Genomic DNA, 25,578 nt, shown 5'->3' on the forward strand with positions numbered 1-25,578 from the left:
CATGAACTTCAATAGCAAACTGGTTATTACCTGGCCCACCAAATGATAAAGCTGAGTATGTTCAGCCATGTCCCATGAGTAAGTGAAAATGGTATCTATAGACACAGTAGATGAGCACAAGTGGTTCAGATGACATAAGAAAATTACATAAGCAATGAGCTTGGACGCCATGGTGCTTCTCCCACTGCTTGGTGTTTTTCCCTAAACACACACCTATAACTGCATAGCAGTTTCTCATAAACAAGCAACAGAGAAGGGAAGAGTTAGCCTTATGCAAAGTAAGCTGGCACCAGTCACAAATGATGGCTGCTACGTTATAGCCCCTCTCAGGGATGCTCTGAAATAGAGTAGAAAGAGAAATCTTCCTAACAGAGAAAAGTTGGAGTAGTACATCTGTTTTCCATTGTGCATGAAAAGAGAGATGGCCTAACGTAAGATTTACACTGACTTACAGGTGGTGGCTAATGTGTTGGCCAGTTGGTGTCTTAGGGACTTGGGAAGAGCAAGATGGAAAGACTAGTGACAAAGAGGTCAGGTGGGAGAAATTTAGGAAAGAATCTCTTGAAGTTGACTGAGTGTGGAGATATTTGTGTTTTGTGGAATACTTCCCAGAGAACAAGATGATCTGCCCATGGATGTCAGCCAGCTTCCCTGGGGCTTGCTGAAAGGATAGTGTCACGGTGAGGGTATGCAGGTTAAGCATGTGGGCCGTTGTACAGACTTCCCTTCTCCATTGCTGAGTGCACAGACTGGTGAGAGCTGAGGCCAGCGCTGAGCCATTCCCTGTAGTCCTTGTCGGATGACCTCTCTTTCCAGCTCCAGTTCACAGGCTGCAGCCACACTATTGACTCACCTTTCCCAGCAGCTGGAAGAGGGAGGAGGGGATGGATCTGAGAAATACTTGTAAAAGGCAGAACTGAGAGGAAATGATGGCCACGTGGATATAGCAGGAGAATGGAGAAGAAAAACTGAGATGACTCAAGTCTTTCTCTTTTTCGAACTGATGAGTGGGGACACTTTTAATGTAATTGGTGAGTGGGGGTACTTTTAATGAAGACAGAAATCATCAGAGGAAGGTGAGGTGAGACTGATGGAAAGGGTAAAGAGTTCAGTTTGGGCCTCTGAAGGTGGGTGTGGGTAAGTGGATGTGTCATAAGCAACTAGCAGTCAGAGGGGAAAATGATTCCTGAGTTCAGAAGTGACTTTCAGACTGGAGATAAAGGATGGAAACTGGAATTTATTCATAATCATATGTCAATGCCCCACAGGACTTTGCATTTTGAACTTTTTACCTCTAACTTTGGAAGAGAGGCTTTGTTTTGCAGCTGAGTGAACAAGCTGAAGAGGACTTGAAGGGAGCAGGAGTGCTTATCCTCAAGAGGAAGTAAGTAGAGGGACCCTCATGCAAAGGTTCTGTTGTGTGTTTCAGACTGAAAGTGCCAAGTGCACAAACCTCATCTCTCTTGTCTCACTTCTCTATCTCTGGAATCTAGATGAGAGTCTAATGCTTTGTATCCACACAAGTATTTGGGGCACGAGTGAAGTAAATGGGAGGGTGTGGGGATGAATGAGTAAAGGAAAAGAGGAATGAGTGAAGGAACCTACCGGGCATCCTGGGGACCTGGAGGAAGAAGCCACACCTGCCCTTTTGCTCTTTTGTTCCAAATGCTCTTTGGAAGACTGAAAGATAAAAGGCCGTGTGGAGTGGCAGTTAAGAACACGGACTCTGAATTCAGGCTCCACGACTTCCTAGCTGCCTTTACTTGGCCAGCTGACTTAACCTTCTGCTTCCTCCCTGTAAAATAAACACAAAGATGCTTAGAGCAGCTCCTGAGGAAAAGTAAGTTGCACATAAGTGTTAGCCTTATTATTTCTGGCATCTTGATGAGAAGGTAAGCCTGAAAGACAAACCAGAAATCCCCTGCGGAGAATGAATCCAGACACTTAGCCTGTAAGTGTCATCCATAAGCGAAACAATCACTTTTTCTCTCTCTGCCTTCCAGGAGCTTTAAATACCCTAGAAATCCCCACCATACCATTTACTGGCAAAGGACAGAGATCTGGGTTTTAGTTCCAGCTGCCGGCAGTGAACTCTCTGAGTCTGCAGAGCCCTATACCCTCTCTGAGCTAAGTGCCCTCGCTTGCCCACTCGAGGTTGCGGGAATTGAGCGCAGAGGTCCCTTTCAGTGAGGGCGGGCCATGCTCTCCCGCCGACCTGCAGCCTCCGGGGTCCACGTCGGATGCCGGGCGCCGGTTCGCCGCAGCTCGGGCTGTCACACCCCTCCAGCGCGTTCCCGGGACCTCGCACCCTGCGCGTCTGGCGGCCACCCAGTGCCCCGCGCGCCCGTAGGGAGGTGCCTCTCGGGCGCCCCCCCCGGCCCGGACGCCAGTTCTCTGGGGCCGGCGCGCCTTCTCCCGCAGCCTGCCTGCAGCCCTTTATACCAAGCCAACTCGGCGCTCACTAATGTTTAACTCGGGGCTGAAACTTGGACGCGCCTTGTGACTACGTGCCCGGAGCTCCGGAGCGGCACGCGCGTCCGGGCGGCTCGCCAGGCTTCTGACTGCGCTCCGGCTCCGAAACTTCAGTTTCGAAGAGACGCAGACCATGAAGGTGAGTGATTAAAGGGCCCCCCACCCCGCAAAGAACCCCAGGGGTGAGTTGTAGATGCCTCTTCACTAAAGTCTCCCCAGATTACCCCCACCACCACCACCCAAAGCTCGCAGATCGAAACCAGGGGCTCTCATTAGGCGGAAGCTCCAGAGCCACCCTCTGACAGGTGAAGGGACGCCCCAAGGCTCCTGTCTCGCTCTCGAACCCTCGGGGCTAAGAACCCAGGGACCGAGGCTTGGAGGGCCTGGAGAGCCACCGGCAAAACACGCGCCAGAACCCTTACTTGTGTTTCTGAGGTGCGTTTAGACGCAAACATTAAATTGCCCGGAGGCCAGAAGTTCAAGGGAAAGCGCTCCTTGCAACCTCCGACTCGCGGGCTCCAAACCCTCCCAGCCCCTGGTGCCCCTCTCCCAGTGCGCGCGCGACGGCAAACTCCGCTGCCTCCTGTGCAGCCGGGGCCCCGACCCTCTTACCCAGACTGGGGCCAGATGGCTGGCTCTAACTGGACCTGACCTGCCCGGCTTGCAGACACCATGGAAGGTGCTCCTGGGATTGCTGGCGATCGCTGTGCTCGTGACCGTCATCACTGTGCCCGTGGTTCTGCTGACCAAAGACAGTAAGTTTAAAACGTTTGAAAAAGATAAGACAGTTACCGGGATCAGGTTCTATGTGAACATTCTTAGGAGACCTAGGAATTTTGCTGGGGACTGGGTGGGACCAGTGTGCCAGGTCTTGGGGCTCAGGCTTCGCTGGCGTGATTGCTGCTTCTAGTGTCGCCGCTAGATTCGCTTCGTTGGTCTCCGGTGTTTAGGCTTCGAGAGCCCTGCACCTGCCACGTTTTACATATGGCAAATACATACTTCCTGAAGATAAGGGGAAATTTTGAGATCTCTTTTTATCAAATTTAAATTTAGTACCTTTTGAATCTCAGGGTTTTTGTTTTGTTTTGTTTTTTCCTTAAAAAGAACTTTCATGGTTGTGATCTTCAAAGGAAAAGAGACAGTGTTTAAAGATCCCAACGAGCTGTAACGATGTCATGAAGGGAGGGAAAATTTTAAGAAAAAAAACCCCAAATACAGTTTTGAGAAAAGAAAGTCCATAGGGAACCCAGGTGGTTTTCCATAAAGCTGATGGGAAATATCACTGTGTCCATAGTGATATTCGAGTGGTTTTCCATAGCGCTGGTGGAAAATATCACCATGTCCATGGCGATCTTCAGGGGAGGTGGGATGAGTTATGTTTGGTGGAGTCTTTCATTTAAATCCACCTTGGTTTCTTTTAGCTTGCTTCACTGTTTCAGTTTAGTCCTAGTTTTTAATATAAAACATCCATATAACAAAATGCACAGTATTGGATACAAACAAGTGAGAATAACTAGTCTGGGTCTCCTCCGGCCCTGCTGCTGCTGCTGTTGCTAAGTTGCTTCAGTTGTGTCCGACTCTGTGTGACCCCATAGACGGCAGCCCACCAGGCTCCCCCATCCCTGGGATTCTCCAGGCAAGAACACTGGAGTGGGTTGCCATTTCCTTCCCCTCTGGTCCTACTTCCTTTTAAATAGTTCTTTCATTTAAGTTTTCACATTCTAGTCAGCTAACTGAAGTGCCTTCTCTGATGGTCTAGTCAACCAGGAAATGTGTAGACAGTGCTTATATACTGGGAAGTCTTCTCTAGATTTCAAAGTGACAGTTCAGAATTAGTTTGTAGAACCATCAAAAATCATATTTGGCCAGCAATTTCAGGGCCAGAGCAAAGGTGCCAAAGGTTAAATAACTGAGTCTGTTGACCTATTGATAATAATTTTCAGTAACTTTAAAAAGCCATGGTTACCACCATTTTAGGCTGTTAAATGGTAGGCATCTGTCCACTTTCTCAACTCTTTGTTACAAGCTGTTAAAATATAACTGCTTTCATAAAGTGGTACTTTGTATATTTAAACAACCACACGCACACAAAGCCTTCCTGTGGGGAAAGGATGGGTCGCCCATACAATCAGTAAATATTCACATGACCTACATTATGTTCCAGGAACTGTGCAAGTCGCTGCAAATCCAAAGATTAAATTTTATAAATATAAAGACCTCCAACTTCAGGAAGTTTACAAGCTAGTGGGAAACAGATATGCAAACAAATCAAAGTAACCTGGATAGTCCATCTCTAACATATTGTGAGGCACCCAGGCCTCCTTGGCAGAATGGATGAAACTGTAATTATCAGAACTTCCCTTCAAGAAAGTTGAAAGGAACATCAAACTTTGATAATAAGTCACTTGAGATGGCAGTGAAATGAGTTAGGGGCTTGAGTCATGCAGCTGACTTCCGTGGGATTTGTTTAAGTTAACTACAGGGATTTTGTTTTGCTGGAAGAAGTATACAGACTGGGGAGGGGCTGTCTCACCATTTCCCTTAAACCATACCTAGTCTCTTCTCCAAATGAAATTTGAACAAAGATTTCAATGACATTCTCTTAAGGGGACTTCCAGAGAGGTTCACATGTCTCCACCTAACTTTTATTATGATACAGTGAGGAAGTTTAGAGAGGCTTGAGCAAACTTCTCAGAGTGTTAGGAAGATCACTTCCGGGAAAGATGTCTCACGAGAGGTTTCTTTTGTGGGGAGGCCGGAAGAGTTAATATCAGCTCCTGGATGAAGTTTTCAAGAAAGTTTAGAATGACTTGTGAGTCATCTTAGAGACACAATATCACCTCCTCTATCTGGGATCGTACGAGGACTCTTAGCAAGAGAGAAGAGTGAGCGGCAAGACTAACTTGTGGATGATGGAAAATTCTAGTGTGCCTGCAATGTGGAGCAGGACAGTGGGAAGGTAGACGGACAGGGGACAAGGCTGGAGGGGAAGAAAAGGAAGTGACCAGGAGACTGATGATGCAGAGTAGAATTTGGAGGCTATGATTAGACTTTGATAATTGGAAACGTAGGGAGTAAGGGAATAGGGTGGCTGAGAACTCCTCTTAAACTACTGGGTGGAGGTGTGGTTTCATTGTGTGCTTTATTTACACTTAGACAATCAAATTATTTTTCTCCTGTATTTCTTAATTGGCATGTATGTATATTTGAGGAGAAAAAGGAAATTATCTTGTTTCAACTCCTCCCTTAGGAACAAAGATAAAAGCTCAGCTTTTTTCTAAGCCAGCAATACCATTTCTGAACCACAATAAGGGATAACCTTTTTACAAAGGATCCAGACACATCACCCAAGAAGCGTCCCTCGATATTGTCCATCAAGGTTTTAAAGTCAAAACCAGAAAGGAAGAGAAGAAGTGAGTTGGGAGAGAGGAAATATAAATGAAAAGGAAAGGAAGTGGGGGGAAAAAAGAAAGAAGGAAAGAGAAAAGGAAGAAAGATTTTGATAGAACAACAAAATAAAGTTTTGGATTACGTGGAAAGCAAAGTATTAAAAAGCCAAGAGAAAAAGGAAGAAGAAATGAGCAAACTCAAGTTCATCCCCCAGAGAGGTTGGTTTATAAGGTTAAGTGTTTCCATATGAAGAACTGACTTAGGCAGAACTCTGGACACACTTGGAGCAGAGAGAGAGAGACTGAGACAGAGAAAGACAAAGGTGTAAGCTTAATCCTGTTCACAATTTTTTTTTAGAATAAAAGCTCCTTGAGGTCAGGAGTTATACATTTCACCAGGTAATATTAAAAGTTTACCTCCTTCTGTATATATCATAACAGATTGAATTTTATTTTAAATTCCTCAAATATCCTAAGAGAGAAGGATATTGCATATTTAGACATTGTTTTTCAGTGAATCAGCAATAAAATATATAAAAATAATTTACTCATAGTGGAATTGAAATCTTCATGGCTTAGAGGCAATAAAACCTTCTCACTCAGTATTTGCGATCCCTTTAATTCCCTCTTTATGATGATATAGGCTGTTTTTAAAATAGTTGTCAAATTATTTTATTATTGAGTTTTGTTATTTGTCAGATAGTTTTCTCACTGGGTTTTGTTATGGGAAAGAGACATATCGGTTCTTCTTGTATTCTTTCCACTGCTGTAGCAGTAAATTTCCTCAGTATCTTCTTTCAGTGCATAGGAAATTTGACTGCTCTGCCATCCACCAGTAATAAAAGAAAACCCAAATGTGAAGGAGGAGACAGGAATAATCAGAGAGAAAAAAAAAAAGATAACATCTATGAAGTTTGCCTGAGGAAGTCCAGGATCTATTCCAGATTTAAAAACACAGAAGCAAGTCTGAATGAAAGCTTTGTATATTTCAGAGGACAAATTCTAAACAAAGAGCCCTGTAAAAGCTCTAGCTGACTCCAAGCTCACTCAGTTATCAAGCTTTGTAGAGTGTTCCTGAGGTCAGTGGGTTGGCCTTTTTCAGGCCAGCTATTTTGGCTTTTGGTTCCCTAGCTATAGCATGTGCCTTAAATTTCTCTATCTTAGACATCTTGCCTCTCATCTTAAAAGGGGTCAGAAAAAGGGAAGGCTACTTGCCTAACTGATGGTCAGTGAAAAGTGACATCAAGAGACTGACTAGAGCTAGATGAGTGTACTTGAAATTTTAAGACTTAAACTGCTGAACCTAGGAAATGTGACAGCAAGTACATGCAGGACCACCTTCCTGTGGAAGAGAAGGTGCAAAGATGTAATAACCAACACAGATTCACTCTGTGCCAGGTACTGGGCAAGGGTGTTCAACACACTTCTCATTTGATCCTTACAACAACGCTTTGACAGAGGTTATTATCTCCAGTTTTACAGAAGATTTAGAGAAATCTTGAGAGGGTACTTTAGTTATTTATTACTGCATAATGAATTGTCTCTAAACTTAAAACAAATATTTGTTATCTCACAGTCTCTGTTGGTCAGGAATTTGTCAGAGGCTTAGCTGAGTGATTCTGGCTCAAGGTCTCTCATGTGGTTACAGTCAACACATCATCTGAAGGCTTAACTGGGGCTGGGCAGTCCTCAACGAAGCTCTCTTACGGAGCTGTTACCCAGAGGCCTCAGTTCCCTGCCAAAGGATGGGCCTTTCCAAGCAGCTGTCTCCCCTTAGAATGAAGGCTCTAAGAGAACAACCAGGTAGGGAACCTCAGAGTCTTTTTGACCTAGCCTCAAAGGTTATGTTCTACCACTTCTGCTGTGTTCTATTGGCCATACACACCAACCCTGGCACAAAGTGAGAGGGCATTGCACAGGCTGTGAATATTGGGGTGGGGCTCATTGGGGCCATCTTGGAGGCTGGCTACCAAAGAAATTAAGGAACTCGCTCAAAGTTCCACAGGGCTGGGATTCATGCTTAGACACCGTGCTTCTACAGTTGGTACTTTGTGATCAAGTATAAAATTAATGTGGCCATATTTGCATAAATTTGACAGCTTTATCTCTGTATGACTGTATTTCCTTTCATGACTGCTAGTCCCTGAATGCTAAGTGTTCTGGGGGAAAGTCCTTGCTGCTGCTGCCTCTATTCCTACACAAAGCTGTAGAGAAGCAGTGACTTCCAGTCCAGAACTGACATACCACTGTTTTGCTTTCTTTTGACTGTGCTGACTGTACTGGGTCTCCCTTGTGGCCCTTGGTCTCTTCATTATGGTACACAGTCTTCTCTAGTTGAAGCAAGCAGGCTTAGTTGCCCTGCAGCATGTGGGAATCTTAGTTCCTGGACCAGGGATTGAACAGGCATCTCCTGAACTGCGCAGAAGATTCTTTATCACCAGAGAATTCTTTGTCACCTCTCCTCTGACTGGTCTTATAGGTGTTTTCAGTGGTGATAGTTGGTCCAGGTTTAGTACTTATCATGCTTCTAATGCGTGTTGTGTCATTTCATTTGATCCTCAGAAAACAATCCAGGTCAGAGAAGGTATTAATTTCCTGACTTGATACACTGAATAAAACTGAGGCATGGAAGTTTAGTGCTTTGTGAGGAAGTATTAGTACTTGGGAATTCAGATCCTGTAACTTCTAGCCTTCCCTATGTCTGCTGATTTCTGTGTATGCTCGGTCACTTCAATCGTGTCCTGCTCTTTGCAACCCCATGGACTGTGGCCCACAAGGCTTCTCTGTCCATGGGATTTCCCAGGGAAGAATACTGGAGTGGGTTGCCATTTCTTCCTCCAGAAGATCTTTCTGAGCCAGGGATCAAACCACTGTCTCCTGTGTCTCCTGCTTTGGCAGGCGATTCTTTATCGCTGAGCCAGCTGGAAAGCCACTGATTTCCATGAATAACTGTTTTAAAGAATTACTTTTGTGGCAGCTTTTGTAACTTAATGACTAATCATGCTTTATGGCTTTCATTATTGTAAATCAATTATCTTGTAAATATTTTTACCTTTAGTCTTCAGAGGTCCCTCGTGACCTCCCAACGAGGGTGTGTCTCTCAATCTGAGAGCAAACTGAAACTACAAAATCAGCACTTCTGAGTTAGCTGTTTTATTTTTGCTAAGTACTATACTTGCAGTTGTGTACTGTGCTTCAAAGTCACAACTTCCTGGGAAATCTTTTCAAACTTAGTGATAAACCATTTGCTTTAGCTAACTGTCCGCAATAATAAGCACAAGCGATCAAGAAGACAGAGGGACACAGGAAGGAGTTTCTCTGTTTCATGCGTGAATGTGGCATGATCTTGTTTGTATTTCTAAAATGTCTTTGACTCTGGTCTAGATCATGGTGGAAGGTGGGGAGTGATTTATCCAGGTGAGAGAGGATGCTTACTTGGACAGGGTGGAATCAATGGAAGGGGCAGACATCAGGATGACTCGCTGAACAATTGACTGTCTGGTCCAGGCCAAATGGAGAGCTTTATTTTGCCCTCATGGTTCTATGCTTGCCACAAGAGCTAACCTACAGTGGTTCCTCTAACTCTCTCATCCTACTTGGATACATTTCCGCTTTCCAAGGCAGGGCTCTGAGGGCCTTCTACATTATGCAACCAGCCTGTCAACAGAAGGTCATTCTTTAATCCAGCAAATATTTATTGAGTATTTTCTACATCAGGCACTTTGTTGATCACTGGAGATATAAAAACAATAGACATGGCTCTTGCCCTCAAATAATTCACAATATTAAAAGAAGCATAAACATTAACTATGATAAAAAGCCCCAAGTGGCCTTCTAGTAAATGATCAAAGTGCTGTGGAAGCTCTACAGAGAACATGATAAATGCTGCCCAGGAAAGTTCATATGGAAACCAACCAAGCATAAAGGGTTAATAATTATTGAGCCTGGATATAATCCTTCCAACCATGGGGCCATAAGAGTAGACTGGCTCCCAGGATTGCAGTTCACCTGTGTGTTCAGCTCTCAAAAATGTAAAACCCCTTCCCCCATCCTGATTCTGTATGAAAGTTGTGTCAGATAGAATACTTTTGGCTGCAAGTAACAGAATATCTGGCCCAAAGTTATTTAAGCTATAGAGTCTTACTATTGCATTATTACTTCGCAGGTGGTGCAGGCAGTAAAGAATCTGTCTGCCAATGCAAGAGACAAAAGAGATGCAGGTTCAGTCCCTGGGTTGGGAAGATCCCCTGCAGGAGAGCATGGCAATCTCCTCCAGTATTCTTGTCTGGAGAATCCCTATGGAGAGGAGCCTGGCGAGCTAGAGTCCATGGGGTCACAAAGAGTCGAGCATGACTGAGTGACTGAACACACACATTGTGTTATTGCTAGTGTCTTCTGTAACTGGAGGTGCAGAAGGAGGACTGTTCTAGAGTTGCAGTGGTCCTCCCAACCTCTTCAAGAGCCTGAGGTCACTTTCAGCTCTGCTGTTCTCATACTGCTGGCTTTCATTCTCAAGCTTGTCCTCTCAGGTCGAGCTGCAGCAACACATGATTTGCTGCACACAGCCATTTCACAAGGCAGAGAGATTGCTGTTCCTCATTCACAGTCTCTGTATCAAGGAGGAAAACTATTTCCAGAAGTCCCCTGGCCCAAGGCAGATTTTCCCGCATGTCTCCTTGGCCAGATTTGTGTCACTTGTCTATTCTAAACTGATCTCTGGCAGGGGAAATGGATTGACATGCTTGGACTAGATAAATCAAGACTCATCTTTTAGGACCAGGAAGAAGCTCTTTCCTTAGCTCTTGGAAGGGGAAAGGGAATTACCCAAGTTGAACTGGAGATTCTAAAAGAAAGAAAGGGGAGGTCTATGTGGGCATATCAGATATTCTGATTGCTCATTTTTCATTACATTGGAAAATTTTAATTTGCTAACCAAAGAAAATAGATGTCAAGCTACTGATCAAGCTAGCTCTGCTCTCTAAAGAATCTGATCATATAACTCTCTCTTTCTCTTCTCTCTTTTTTTCCCTAACCAAATGCATTTATGGTAAAACACGGTGTTTTGATGCTGCCTTTTTTGGTCCTGAAGGAATTTTGAGCCCAGCACTTGCTTTCTCTTGGCATCCAAAATGATTAAGAATAGAAAGAATTGAGTTTGTAACATTTAAGATACAAATCAGAAAATGGAGGAGATCAGAAATATCTGAGGGAAATTACTCCCAATTTTCTCATAAAAAGCACAGATAAACTGTTATACTTTATTCAGTTCATAAAGGGTATTTTTGTTGTTGTTTTAGTCACTCAGTCATGTCTGACTCTTCTGCAACCCCGTGGACTGTAGCCCACCAGGTTCCTCTGTCCATGGAATTTCCAGGCAAGAATACTGGAGCAGGTTGCCATTTCCTTCTCCAGGGATCCTCTTGACCCAGGAACCCAAGTCTCCTACATTGGCAGGTGGATTTTTTACCAATGCGCTACCTGGGAAAAACAACAAAAGGCATTATTTACCTACTATTTGCTCCTATATCTCCACACTCCCATTAAAATGTAAGCTTCACGAGGGCAGGAATTTTTCATGTTTTGTTCACTCCGATCTCTAGTGCTCAGAACATTGAGGACACAGTGGCTACGTTCCTAGTACTGCTGTAACAAGTTACCGAACATTGAGGGGCTACAGCAACCAAAAAAATTATTCTTTTCACAGTTATGAAGCCAAGAGATCCAAAATCAAGGTGTCACAGGGCTGTACTCTCTCGGAAGGTTCTAGGGAAGGAGACCTTCCTTGCCTCTTCCAGTTGCTGGTGGTTACCAGCCATCCTTGATGCTCCTTGTCTTGTAGCTCGGTGACTCCGATTTTCCCTTTCATTTTTACATGGCCTTCTTCCCTCTCTTTCTGCATGATCCTCTTCATTTTCCAAGTCAGCAAAAGCCTGTCGACGTCGCATGGCCTTCTTATGAGGACACCAGTCAGCATGACCAGTGCAGCATGACTTCATTTTTTATATTTTTATTTTACATTGGAGAGTACAGCCGATTAACAATGTTGATAGCTTCAGGTGCACAGCAAAGCGACTCAGCCATACATCTATGTATATCCATGCTCCCCCAAACTCCTCTCCCATCCAGGCTGCCATATAACCTTGGGCACAGTTCCCTGAGCTATACGGTAGGCAGTATGACATCATTTAACTTAACTAATTACATCTACTAAACTCCTATTTCCAAATAAAGTCAACTTTCTGAGGCTTTCAGTGGACATAAAGATTTTGGGGGGTCTATTCAATGCATTGGTGGTGGTGGTGGTAAGTCCATTCAGTCATGTCTGACTCTGTGCCTCCCTATAAGCCATAGCCTAGCAGCCTCTTCTGTTCCCGTGCCCACTTCCATGTGATGTTCCCTACCCAGGGATTGAACCCACATCTCTTATGTCTCCTGCATTGGGAGGTGGGTTCTTTACCACTAGCACCACCTGTAAAGCCCACTCAGCCCAGTACAGCCTGATAAATATTTGGTGAATTAAAGAAATTATCTTAGAGCTCATGTAAAAACATATTTTTGATGAACATTTTTAAATGTTACTTTAATTCTTATTAAAATTCTTATAATCATAAATATGGGGTCAAGCCATCCGCTACTAGAGCATGCTCACCTATTCATACAGTACAGTGCTAGCAGCTTTTCGATACAATAAATTCATCCTTTCAGCTTACTTACAGTCTACTTAAGATGTGACTGTTCAGACTAAATTTTTAACTAACCATAGAAAATTGCTTGATTAACTGGCAAACAATTTGGTATAGAAAGTAAATACTGAAGAAGATGATGCGGTAGAAAAGTGTGATGGGTGGAGCAAAGGGTAATTCCAGAGCATGAGGAGGGCCCCTGAAAAACTGAAGACCACAGATGTGGATTGTTTATTTCAGAAATTTGCTAAGTTCAAGAGAAGAAAAAAGGAGATGACTATAGGAGGCAGCAAGGTCAGTGTTTGTTTGACATGGGCACACCCTGGGCTTGCTAACAGAGAGCTGCTGCTCAGTCATGTCCAAGTCTCTGCGACCCCATGGACTGTAGCCCACCAGGCTCCTCTGTCCACAGGAGTCTCCAGGCAAGAACACTGGAGTGGGTTGCCATTTCCTCCTCCAGAGGATCTTCCTTGACCCAGGGATCAAACCCACGTCTCCTGTGTTGGCAGATGGATTCTTTACCACTAGCGCCGCCTGGGAAGCCAGGACAGAAGTAAGCAATGAAAAGGAAGTAAAGATGATGTGGGAGAAGAGCTGAAAAACCTCAGAGCCTCTAAGAAATCAAGAGGAACCCGGATCTGAGCCTGAGGCAGGCCCATTTCTGACTCCAAGTGCCAAGGAAAGGGTTAAAGAATGGCAGGACGGACAGCCAGAAGTGAAAAGCCCAGGAGAAAGCAAGCCCCTATGGTGGCTTTTGCTCTAAAGGAGGAATCATTGAATCTTTTCACTGGAAAACTTCATACTCTTTTGAATATGTGTACTACGGGGCCTGAGTTATTCGAGATTTGTTATATTTAAAATCTAGGAAACATGGGGAAAAGGCAGGAAGAAAAGAAACCAGTTATAAAGCTTGCATGACTACTTTTCATGAGTGTGGGGAAAAGATGAGAGTTATGAGTTGGAAGGAAAGAAGGTGCTACAACTTTCTTTCCAGAAGTCACAGAGTTGCCATCCTTAATTACACTTCAGGGAGAAAAATTTTAGGATTTACAGAAAGAATCAGTGCCCCTTTGACTTCAGAGCACCAGAAAAAATTATATTCTAATGTAACCTACCTACTGTCCCAGGTTCAAATGATACTACCAGGCTGCCTGTTTAGATTATTTGCAAGCATTTCATCTAGACACTTCTATAAAGTCTAATGCATCTATGCTAACTCATGGAAACTTCTAACAAGCATTTACCATGTACCTCACTCTGCTGAACACTTAGGTTGTTTACAATGGCGGTTATGACCTCAGGCTTCAGAACTCTATTGCCTAGGGCTTACTAGTCATGGGACTTGGGTCTGGTTTCTATCCATACCTGTTTCTTTTCCTGTAAAATGGGGATGAAAATAAGTTAATAAGTGTGTGATGCTAGAATAGCACATTGGAAGGTTTCTGTGAGCATTTGTAATGATTATTCTTTATATCTCTGGTGGCTGAGATGGTAAAGAATCTGCCTTCAATGCAGGGGACCTGGGTTTGATCCCTGGCTTGGGAAGATCCCCTGGAGAAGGGAATTGCTACCCACTTCAGTATTCTCACCTGGAGAATTCCATGGACAGAGAAGTCTGGCAGGCTACAGTCCATGGGGTTGCAAAGAGTCAGACACAACTGAGTGACTAACACTTTCACTTTTCCCTCTCTCTATATTTTAACATTAAAAAATTTTTAACAGTCCCAGAGGCATGTACTATAATAATACTTGTCTCACACTCTTGAAAGTTTTGCTGGGTGAATGCTGGAAAGGGCAATGTCTGTGGTAGTTTTGTTTTCCAGTGATCATTTTCTTCATCTCTTGGAAGACAAACAGGTGTCACAGAGAGTAGTCTTGCTGATAATGCCTATAAATCCTTCTGGAGAGTTCTTCAGTGACAAAGTATTAGAGCTTTCAGCTTCCCCAAATGAGATATTCTCTAATCAGTTTTCTCTCCAAACTAATCATTTTTAGCTTTGATGTCTCACTACAACTACTGACTATTTTTCAAGAGAAACCAGCCCTTTGCTAAAATAGTAGCTTGTTTCACAGGCCTCTGGGTCATTTATTTATATGGTTAAGATGTTTCTAACTTTCAACTGTTTCTCATCACCTTGGATTACACTGATTAAAGTCAGTCAACATAGTGAGGACTAAAAGCCTTGTCAATATTAATTTTGGCCACTATTATCCAGTTTCTTTATTCTCAGAAGAGTCCTAGCAAAGGGTGAGGGAGTGACTATAATCAGAATTTTTTAAAAATAGGGCAATTTGCATTTCAGAAAGGAATAAAGCCATCCTGAGGTCCTGTTTATGCTGGCTTCCTGTGTGTGCAGAGCCTCCTGGTTCTTCACTGGGGAGAAGGCAGGGTGAACTGGATTTAGTTCAGGCAGTCCCTTCAGCCTTGCATGTCTTCACCAGTGGCTATAGATATTTCCATCTTGAGCTGAAATTTGAGACATGAATATTCTGCCAATTTCACTTCTCTGCCATATATATTGACGTCTTATGTTGATAGTTGTATTGTTTCAAGACAATGACAATTTCAGTATCAGCTTCTGTATTTCTAACTGATCTTGGGAGCATTTTTTTTTTTTTTTCAGAATGGTTGCTGACCATTCCGAGGAATATCCAGATAGGGTCATCAAGCCATAGCCAGGGCTGACTGCCTATTTTTGCAAGTTAAGTTTTATTTGGAATACAGCCATGTCCATTCATTTACCTGTGGTCTGTGGCTGTTTTCAGGCTTCAGTGGCCAATCTGAGAGGTTGCAAAGCCTAAAATATTTACCATCTGGCCCTATAAGAAAGGCGCTTCCCTGGTAACTCAGTCAGTATAGAATCTGCCTGCACCACAGGAGATCTGGGTTTGATCCCTGGGTCAGGAAGATCCCTTGGAGAAGGAAACGGCAACCGACTCCAGTATTCTTGCCTGGGAAATCCCATGGACAGAGGAGGCTGGCAGGCTACAGTTCATGTGGTTGCAAGAGTCAGACATGACTTAGAGACTAAACCACCACCTATAAGAAGAAGTTTGCCAACCTCGGATCTAGATATTGTAATCTTCTAGCCAAAAGAGACTTTCTCTTTTTACAGGTACGATGTGTAAATCTTCACAGAGATGTGGCAAATATAGAAATCACACTAGATATGTCAGCGGAGAAATCTGATATAAGAATTGGTCATACAAATTAGAGCAACAACAACAAAAACATTTCTAAGGTAAGCGAGAGACAGGAGCTGTAGGAAGGAGGTACCTCTGCTGCTGCTGCTAAGTCGCTTCAGTGGTGTCCGACTCTGTGCGACCCCATAGACAGCCCACCAGGCTCCCCCGTCCCTGGGGTTCTCCAGGCAAGAGCACTGGAGTGGGTTGCCATTTCCTTCTCCAATGCATGAGAGTGAAAAGTGAAAGTGAAGTCGCTCAGTCGTGTCCGACTCTTCGCGACCCCATGGACTGTAGCCTACCAGGCTCCTCCGTCCATGAGATTTTCCAGGCAAGAGTACTGGAGTGGGGTGCCATCGCCTTCTTCAAGGAGGTACCTCTAGGGCTTGGGAAAAAAGGAGAAGAGGGACACAAAAGGTCTGGATTCTGAGCTGCAAGGTGTGTGAGGCATGTGGCTGCTTCTGGCACCCCTGAGAGGCAGGATGGAGCAGGTTCAGGTGTAAGAAGAGAAGCGCGAGCCAGCACGGGCACTCCTTTGGGGCCCATGCTGACAGAGTGAGCAAGACAGAGGAAGACCCCCTGCTCTTCTACTCACTCCACTCCTTCTCTGTGTTCCCCTAGTGGCAGGACCCAACAGGAAGCCTGAGGATGAAGGGGCCTGGGAAGCATAGCTGTAGACTCCCTCCTCAGCATTGCTGAGCAAAGAATAGAAGTGTACATTTGAGCTGAAAGACGATATGTAAATGACGGTCACAGGTGTAGAGAAGTGACATGTCCTGGTGACCGCATGGAAGGTCGGAGCCTGAGGCTCCTGTCTCTTTTCTGTTTAGACCCAGCTGGCCCAGGGCACTGTTTTCCTACTGCCCAGGAGCTTGGGGTTCACAAAGCTCATATTTAGAGCTGTGTTCCTGTGTCTGTGTTCTCCCGTTGATGTTGCCTGGCTTTTATCTTTTGACAAATATTTATGAAGTGCCTACTATGGCCAGACACTGTTCTAGGCCATGGTAAGATGATAGCAAACAAAAGGTAGCACAACCCAATCAGTGTCCTCCTGGAGCTCACAGGTGACCAAGAGAGGCAGACAAGGCAAAAAATATAGTATGTCAGGTGGTATCACTGTTGAGGAAAAACTGTAAAGCCAGGAAGGGTGATACAAAGAGAATTTGTTTACCAGAAGATTGCAAGCGTTAGTTCAGGGAAGGAAGTGAAGTTGCTCAGTCGTGTCCGACTCTTTGCACACCATGGACTGTAGCCCACCAGGCTTCTCCGTCCATGGGATTCTCCAGGCAAGAGTACTGGAGTGGGTTGCCATTTCCTTCTCCAGGGGATCTTCCTGACCCAGGGATCGAACCCGGGTCTCCCGCATTGGAGGCAGACGCTTTAACCTCAGGGAAGGAAGGTGAGGTTTAAATGAAGACCTAAAGGAGATAGGGAGCAAACTTTGGGCACATCCCAGGGGAAGAACATTCCAGGCCGAGGGTATAGCAAATTCAAAATATCAAGGCAGAGGCAGGCCCAGTGTGTCTGGGGAACAGCAGGGAGGACAAAGTAGATGTAGAGAAGGGAGAAGAGAAGAGGGAGGGGGAAGAGGAGGGGGAAGAGGAGGATGGAGGCCAGAGCCGTGACATGGACAACCCCTCGTAAAGTTGTTTCCTTTGTTCTAAACTGTTGCTGTTCTGGAAAAAGTGCATTGTACTATTTGGTTGGCCTTTCAAAATAACCTTTGAAAACACATTGGTTACACGCCTAACAGAAGTTTGGTGATCCGACTCTCTGATCTTAGAGTAAAAGCATAGGCGACACGGTCCCGGGTTCAAGGGCTCTAGCTCAATGGCAATGCCTTTATCAGATGCATGTGACATCCCTGGGAAGTTTCTCTTATTGAGAAGGGAAATCTGATGACAGTGATTATATTCCAATACCTCCTGTGTATAATAACCTCCTGTGTAGAATAATCACTCTTCACAGATCCTGTAATTCCCCGAAGCTCAACATTTTCTCTCCATGTGAGAACGCTGTGGATAGTGTTAAACTTGTCAATACTGAGCAAATGATTCGATTGTGCTTATCCTAGGTGCTTTCTCAATGTGATGCTCTTATGCTATCTTATTAGGATCATTTGGCATATGAACACAGTGAAACTTAATTAGCTTTTATTTTATATGAACACAGTGAAACTTAATTTAAAAATAAATAAATTTGCAATCAAATTTCTAATCTCAGCAGCACTCCTAGATACTCCCAGGGAGAGGCTCTTTCATCTCTGTTTCTTGATTGCCTCGCACATACTTGGAACAAGACAATAATAGGTAGTACAACCTATCTAGAGGAATTCCTAAATTTTAAGTCCTGAGCCAAGAACTTTACATCCACTATCTCATTTCATCATGGTAGATCTCTTGAGGCTGGATAATGTTATTATTATTTTATAGATTACAAAGTTGAGGTTTTGACAGCTTCAATAATTTTCCTAAGGCTGCTGTGCAAGAATTAGGTCTGGGCTCAAATCCAAGCTCTCTGGTTTCAAAGCCACCAGGGACCCAACCCCTTATTGGTATTTGTTGACTCATTGGTGATGGGCAGCAGCCCACATATGCTGCTGGTTAATAAGGGATGTAAGCTGATTTCCAGTCAATTTCTTCTGCCTTCTTGATTTTTCTTTCTCTTTTTCCAATGTCAAGGCTGCTATTTTGCTAGATCAAATTCTAAAGTAATACTCATTTTATTTCTTTCACATCGGTATTAAATGTTAACTGATTACCATATGGAACACAGGAACTCTGTAACCAGGTATCTTTTCCCCATGTTTAACAACTGTATGAGTTTATGAGCTATAAAGACTGCATTTCTTTTTAGTTGCATTTCATTAGCCATTTATTTACCAAAATAATTTATCTTTCTGAAGTAGAAATATTTATATCATAGTTTCATACAGATCAAAAAAGTTTAGTATTAATGAGTATAAAAATGCTCAAAATACCCTATAATCATAAAATAACCACTGGCCAAAGGAAGGCTAGTATGTGGAACTACAGCACTCTAAAATTCTTTTTTGTTCAGAAATGATTTTGATCTTATGACAAGGGCTCATTAAGATATCATACACTTTAAAGAGAAATTATTCTTAGGTTGAACCATTCTAAAAGCTGCTTTTCTGCCATTTTTGATGGATAGAAATAACATTTTCATTTTGTTCAATGTAATAGTTGCTCACAGTGAAGAAAGTACAGTAAGTTCCCTACATATGAATGAGTTCCATTCCAAGAATGCATTTGTGAGTCCAGTTTGTTCTTAAATCCAACAGAGTTAGCCTAGGTACCCAACTAACACAATCAGTTATACATTGTGTATATAATAGGTTCATATTATAACAGGCTTATAATACTTTTCATACAAATAACATGTACATAAAAAACAAACAGAAAAAATAAAAAAAACATTTTAAATCTTATAGCACAGTACATTGAAAAGCATAAAAGTACAGTGCAATAGCTGGCATACAGGGGCTGGCACTCGCATTCACATCTTTGAAAGTTTGCAACTTGACCATTCGTATATAGGGGACTTACTTATTAAAGTTGTTCACTGTTTTCTGATTTTTAATTCAAAGAGGCATAAATCTTGGAGTTTTGGTATAATCTGATGGGTAACACAGGATTAACCTCTCTGCTTGGCCAGCACAGTGCTTTGAACTGATCAGTCAAATGAACAGCATGTCCCAGGCCCACCAGGAAGACCAAAGGAGCAGCCAAAAGCCTTCAGGGGTGCCCTGTCAGTGAGCAAGAAGACAAGGAAAGAGAAATGAGCGCGTGTCCTCTGGTGTTTGACAGAATAGGTTGGCAGCAAACAGTGAACTTGCTAAAGGTCAAAACCTGAACTTGGCACTCACGTCTCATAGAACTTGCTTATCTAGAGGTTTCGAAAGTGTCTTCCAGTGAGCGCTGCTCATCAAATGGCAAGGCAAAAAACAAGGAACATTTGTTGCTCTGCTTGTTCCGGCTTTGCAGTGGTGTTTGGGGTGTGGGGAGCCAGGATAGGGAGCCCTGGCACGCAGGGTAGTTGTAAAGGAACTGAGTGAGGCTACCACAAGCTGAGGGTGGCCCAGGCCTCGCGCCCATGTTTTGGGCCGTAGCAAGAGCACAGCATCAGTGTTGGTATCTGAACATCAGCAGATGGATCAGAGTCATGCTGAGCAGAAGGGAGCCTGAATCTGGTGGAGATGGTGGGTTTAGCAATTCTGAGGCCTGATGAGAGGATGAGTCCCGCAATGTCTGAGGTGAGTGAGGTGGTGGGAGAGGTAAGTGCCCAGTGAAGGAGGAGCAGCCTCTGGGTCAGCCGGTGACATCACAGAGGACTTTTGCCTCAGTTACTTTATTATTCCAGATTGAAGTGTGCTATAAAACCTGGGCAAGTACCCCCATGTGAGATACCACTTAGATAACACTGTATCTGATCTATATTGTAGGTACTCAGTTCATTCTCTTCTTATGAAATCAAAAGTCAGTGACAGATGGGAATTGCTTGGTGGCCCAGTAGTTAAGACTTGGTACTTTCACTGCCAGGGTTTGATCCCTGGTCAGGGAAATAAGATCCTGCAAGCCATGCGGCTCGGCTAAAAAATTTTTTTCAATAGTCAGTGAGAGATAGTTTATGTTGCTATGTCTGTTTTATAGATATGTATGTCTTCATATGTGTGGACTGCTGCTATAAAACAACCAGAGACAGGTGGCTCAAACAATAAACATTTATTTCTTACAGTTTTGGAGGCTAGGAGGTCCAAGGTTGAGGTGCCAGCAGACTTCGTGCTTAGTTTCTTGTGTCCTCACATAGCAGAAGAGGCAAGGGAGCTTTCTAGAGTCACTTTGTAATTTTTTATTTTATTTGGGTCGCAAGACACATGGGATCTTAGTTCCCCGACCAGGGATGCTACACATGCCCACGGCATTGGAAGTGTGGGAAGTCACTTTTTAAAGGGTATTAATCCAATTCATGAGGGCTCCACCTCATGACCTAATCACCTTCCAAGGGCTTCCCCTTCCAATACCATCACATGGCGGTTAGGATTTCAGCATGAGAATTTTGAGAGGACACAAACATTTATTCAGTTGCATGTATGTGTGGTTGGTATATAAATCGACTTATTTCTATAGATCTGTCTAAACATATTCATCAGCAGACAATATCTGGAATGTGCACATCTATAACCGCTGATGCTTTGATTTGTACTAATTTGGGAATATGTTTTACATCTGTCCATTTTAGACTAATAGCTCTTGATAGCATGGTATTTATTCTCTGCAATAATATTCACTTTATAATGATTGATATATAATAGGATGATTGGATGACTATAGACAATTGAGGGTGGTTAGTGAGCAAATGCAGATTTGTAGTTTTTGTAGTCCAATATGAGTTACAAATGCTATTTTCTATAGCACAAGGCTTTATTTCTTGTTTAAAAGTTAGGTTCAAGGACCAGCTTCACCCACTTGTATTTTTGCTAACAAATACAAATGTTTTACTAACCTTCAGGGGAGAAATGCAGGACTGAATTGAAAAAAACAATAGTTAAAAAAAAATCTTTTACTTAACAAACTAGGCTTAAGCAAAATCAATAAAATAATAAAATGAAGTGTAGCAAGTTTATCTGCCAAAACTGAAGCTTTTATAGGCAGAAACAAAATTATGTTATGAGATCAAATCCAAAGAAATAAAATCTTAAAAACATTTTTTGAAAGGACATTTCCTGTAAGAGAACTACCTTTCCATGGGCTGTAAAAAATTAACAAGAGAAGATGCTGCTGGCTTTGAAATCCCTCTCAAAAAAACTGCAGTTATAGGAATATTATGGTAGTGGCTGATTTTGTGAGTGTTTGTTTGTATGTATGTGAAAAATATAGAGAGTTTGGAAAAAGACTTTAGGATATTTGTAGTCAGCAGACGCTCTGGGACTGAGGGAGAGGAATCACATTGGCTTAGCTGTGCTTAATGATACCCAACACCAACCAATGAAAACTTTTTTTACATGTCTCTAGTAAGGCATGGGCTTCCCTGGTAATGGAAAATTGCCAGGCAAATGGTAAAGAACCCCCCTATAATGCGGGATACCTGGGTCTGAGACCTGGGTTTGATCCTTGGGTTGGGAAGATCCCCTGAAGGAGGGCATGGCAACCCACTCCAGTATTCTTGCTTGGAGAATCCCCATGGACGGAGGAGCCTGGCAGGCTACAGTCCATGGGGTCATAAAGAGTCGGACACGACTGAGTGACTAAGCATAGCACAGCACTTTAAGGCACACCTCTGTGCTAGATGCTAAGGCTGATAAAAACAAAAACCCCCAAACCACATTAAGCCATACCTCTGTGCTAGATGCTAAGGTTGATAAAAAACAAAAACCCCCAAACCAATCAGCAAAAACACAAAGCCTTGTCTTCAAAGAATGCATGGCCTACCTGAGTAGGTCACACAGGTAGGCATGGAAAAAGAATTGTCAACACGAGGTATTAAGTGATAGGAGCCCAATGAGTAGTGTAGGGGCAAAAGTCAAAGGCAGAATTGGATGACAGAGGAAGGAAATGGAGGCTGGAGGACTGTGACAGATGGGGACACAGTTGAGGACGTTCCAGGAAGTAGCTTAGGGCAAGGAATAGAGGCAGATAAGCCTGAGAGGATCCACTGCCTCCAACAAGATTAGTGTGATTGGACCAGAATGTTCTTGCAGGAAGAGAGCAGAAATAAGCCTAGAACTTCATGTCAGATTGTGGGGGCTGCAAGTGCCAGGTGAAGGAGTCTGAATCTTCCTGTAGACAGTGAAGACTCAGTGAAAGCTTTTGAGGAAGAGCTCACCAGATGACATTGGCACTTTAGAAAGATCCGGAACTGGTGTGGAAGAACCTGAATGCAGGATACCTGGAGAAAAGATTTCAAAGGAAGAGTCAAAGGGTAGATTGTTTGTAGGTGATGGTAAAAAAGACGGAGACATCAAAATGATCTTCAGATCTTGAATTTGGGTCTTCAGTAACAGAATATAAAATCACACAATTTCCTATGGAAATCTAGTTTTGGAAGTGGACAGTTATTCTAGACAAGATATGATAGGGTTAGAGGGGGACAAGTCAGGTAAGAAGGCTGAACACAGCGCTGGAAATGGGAGTGTGGGTGTAGTAGGCTAAGGTAATGAGCGCAGGTTTTGTCATGTATCTAAGAGGAAAGTATTCCTGAAGCCGCATTCTCCGGAGTTCCCTGCAAGGAAGACTGGAGAGAGATGAGCAGAAAGTTGAAGACTAATTCCAAAGCATTTCTGCCTTACAAGTCAATGGAGAAAAAGAGAGTCAAAGTAGCAGATGGAAAAATAATGGTCAGAGAGTTAAGAGAAGGACTGAGGTGTCACAGAATCCAAGAGAAAGGTTCCATGTAAATTTTAATCAAGGTCAAGGAAAAGTGATGATAGAAACAAAGATCTCTGAACTAGGTGATTAGCATATCTTAAAGGTTTGTGTGGAGCAAGAGGACTTAGAAGTGAACCTTAGGGCCTCACAGAAGGATGATCTAGCTTTGCGTCACCCATTGCATGGCTACATGACTGAAAAGGTGCCTATCAAGTTGAGATATACTCAACTTGGCACATCAATTGCATATCAGAATGTAAAGACAATACAGAAAGGAAATAATGTGAAAAATCTCATTTTTGTTGTTTAGTTGCTAAGCGTGTCCAGCTCTTTTGTGACCCCATGGACTGTAGCCCACCAAGCTCCTCTGTCCATGAGATTTCCCTGGCAAGAATACTGGAGTCAGTTGCTATTTTTCCTCCAGGGGTTTTCTAGACCCAGGGATCGAACCCCAGTCTCCTGTGTCTCCTGCATTGGCAGGCAGATTCTTTACCACTGAGCCACATGGGAAGCCCTTGAAAGATCTCATTAGTAACATTTAAATGTTGATAACACATTGAAATGGTAACATATTTGATATGTTGGCTAAATAAAATATGCTATTAAAATTAATTTTACCTTAAAAAATTTAAAATATGGTTACTAGAAAATGTACTCATACTGTATTTCCCTTGAGCATTGCTGATCTAGACCTTTGAAATTAAGCTCATTAATGTAGCACTGTGAAACACATGCTCATATCCACTTGAACAGCTAAATGCATGTTTACCCATCTACTCAGTCCAAAATCTTTCAGAGTGTCTTTTGCATTTTGTGAGTGTATTTCTGTATTTTGTAATCAGTGTATACTGTAGAAATCCATTTTGAAAACTTTTATTCAAAATGAGTTATCCCTTCATACTGAATATTTGACTCTTTTTTCCCAACCAACAGATAATGCTTCAGCTGATAGTCGCAGAACCTACACTCTAGCCGATTATTTAAAAAACACTTTTAGAATGAAATTCTACAATTTGAGATGGGTTTCAGGTAAGGCTTTCTGGTGGAAAGAGGGGCTGATTTTTATGCTAATTTTCATTTTATGCTTAATTTCAGTTAGGTTGTGGGGCACCTTTATGGCAATGAGAATATATTCTTATTTTTTAAAGCCATATGGGAAAGTATCATTTTCTACTTAAGGGAACAAAAGGAGATAAGACAGAAAGAAACCTTAGTATTTCTTTGACATGTACTGTAAAAACTTAAAAGTGAATTGAACCCTTTACAATGATGATGGGAAAATGAAGGCATACTAGTGTAATATATCAGTTCATGTTTTTCCAACTTAGAACTTGTATGAATTTAAATCTTACATTTTTATTGCACGATTTTTTACTTTATGAAGATGTTTAATAGCAACTTGAAATATTGATCTGGTCATTTTCTTTCTTTAGATCATGAATATCTCTACAAACAAGAAAATAATATCTTGCTATTCAATGCTGAATATGGAAACAGCTCCATTTTCTTGGAGAACAGTACATTTGTATGTTTGATCACATAATTAATTCATGCTTTAAGGGAATTCTGGGGATTTTTTTCATAACCTTTCAAATCATGAGTACTATCGTTTCTCATCCTGTTGGACTCTTTCTGCAGCATATGGTGCGGTGGATCTTTCTCTTCTTGGAATGCTCCCTGCCTTGGTTACTTTTTAGTCTCCTTTGACGATTCCTCCTCCTCTGCCCATTCTCTTACGTGTAAGTGCTCCTCAGGGTCCTGTCTTCACTGCGAGCCTCCCTCCTCACCTTGCGTGCTCCCCTTCGGCATATTCCATGCATTTCCACAGCATCAGTGCTTCTCACATACACGCTTGTAACACTAACCTCCTCCCAAGATCTAGACCTCTGTTTCCAAAAGCTTGATGGCTCCTGCACATGGATGGTCTGCAGGCATTTTAAACTCAGTATCCTGAGCTAAGCCAGTTGTTCCCGCTTCCCTCTCCTAGCAAAGGGAAAGCATCCTATTCCTCTTCCCTATTTCCCCTTGGTAAATAGCACCCTCCTCCACGTCACTTAAGCTAGAAATCTCAGAATCCTCCTTGATTCCTCTGTTATCCCCCTTATTTAGCTACTCAATAAACCCTATCCGTTTTCTCTTGTGATGTCAAGTGTCTCTCAGATTTCCATTTCCACTGTATAGCCCTGGTTGAAAGCCTTGATTAATTTTGTGACAGTGAGTACTATATTACAACGTGTATCCCTCTCTCCATTCTGTAGATCAGAACACAACATTGCCCAAGTCCAACGCTAACGCAACCCCTCCTCTCTCATCTCATCTTAGCCACTGGGTTGCCAGAGCATCTTTGGACAAAGCAGATAAGATTCTGTCACATCCATGTGCAAAAACAGTAGTTCATAGCTCCATTTCTTGTATTTAGACACTTCCTATTTTTCTAATTGTATGTCCTCTCTTTGTCTGACA

General features: G+C 42.9%; 1 protein-coding gene across 1 annotated transcript in view; it reads left to right on the top strand.

The window, feature by feature from the left end:
* The first annotated feature begins 2,490 nt into the window (after positions 1-2,490).
* The window catches only part of DPP4 (dipeptidyl peptidase 4), an 80,713-nt gene continuing 57,625 nt past the window's right edge, over positions 2,491-25,578 (top strand). The window contains exons 1-4 of the mRNA XM_068969445.1: positions 2,491-2,611; positions 3,140-3,227; positions 24,049-24,144; positions 24,549-24,640. Coding sequence (XP_068825546.1) covers positions 2,606-2,611; positions 3,140-3,227; positions 24,049-24,144; positions 24,549-24,640 — 282 coding nt within the window. The 5' untranslated portion in view covers positions 2,491-2,605. The remainder of the gene's footprint in view (positions 2,612-3,139; positions 3,228-24,048; positions 24,145-24,548; positions 24,641-25,578) is intronic.

This window comes from Capricornis sumatraensis, chromosome 3 (genome assembly GCF_032405125.1).
Source record: "Capricornis sumatraensis isolate serow.1 chromosome 3, serow.2, whole genome shotgun sequence".
Lineage (NCBI taxonomy): Eukaryota > Metazoa > Chordata > Mammalia > Artiodactyla > Bovidae > Capricornis > Capricornis sumatraensis.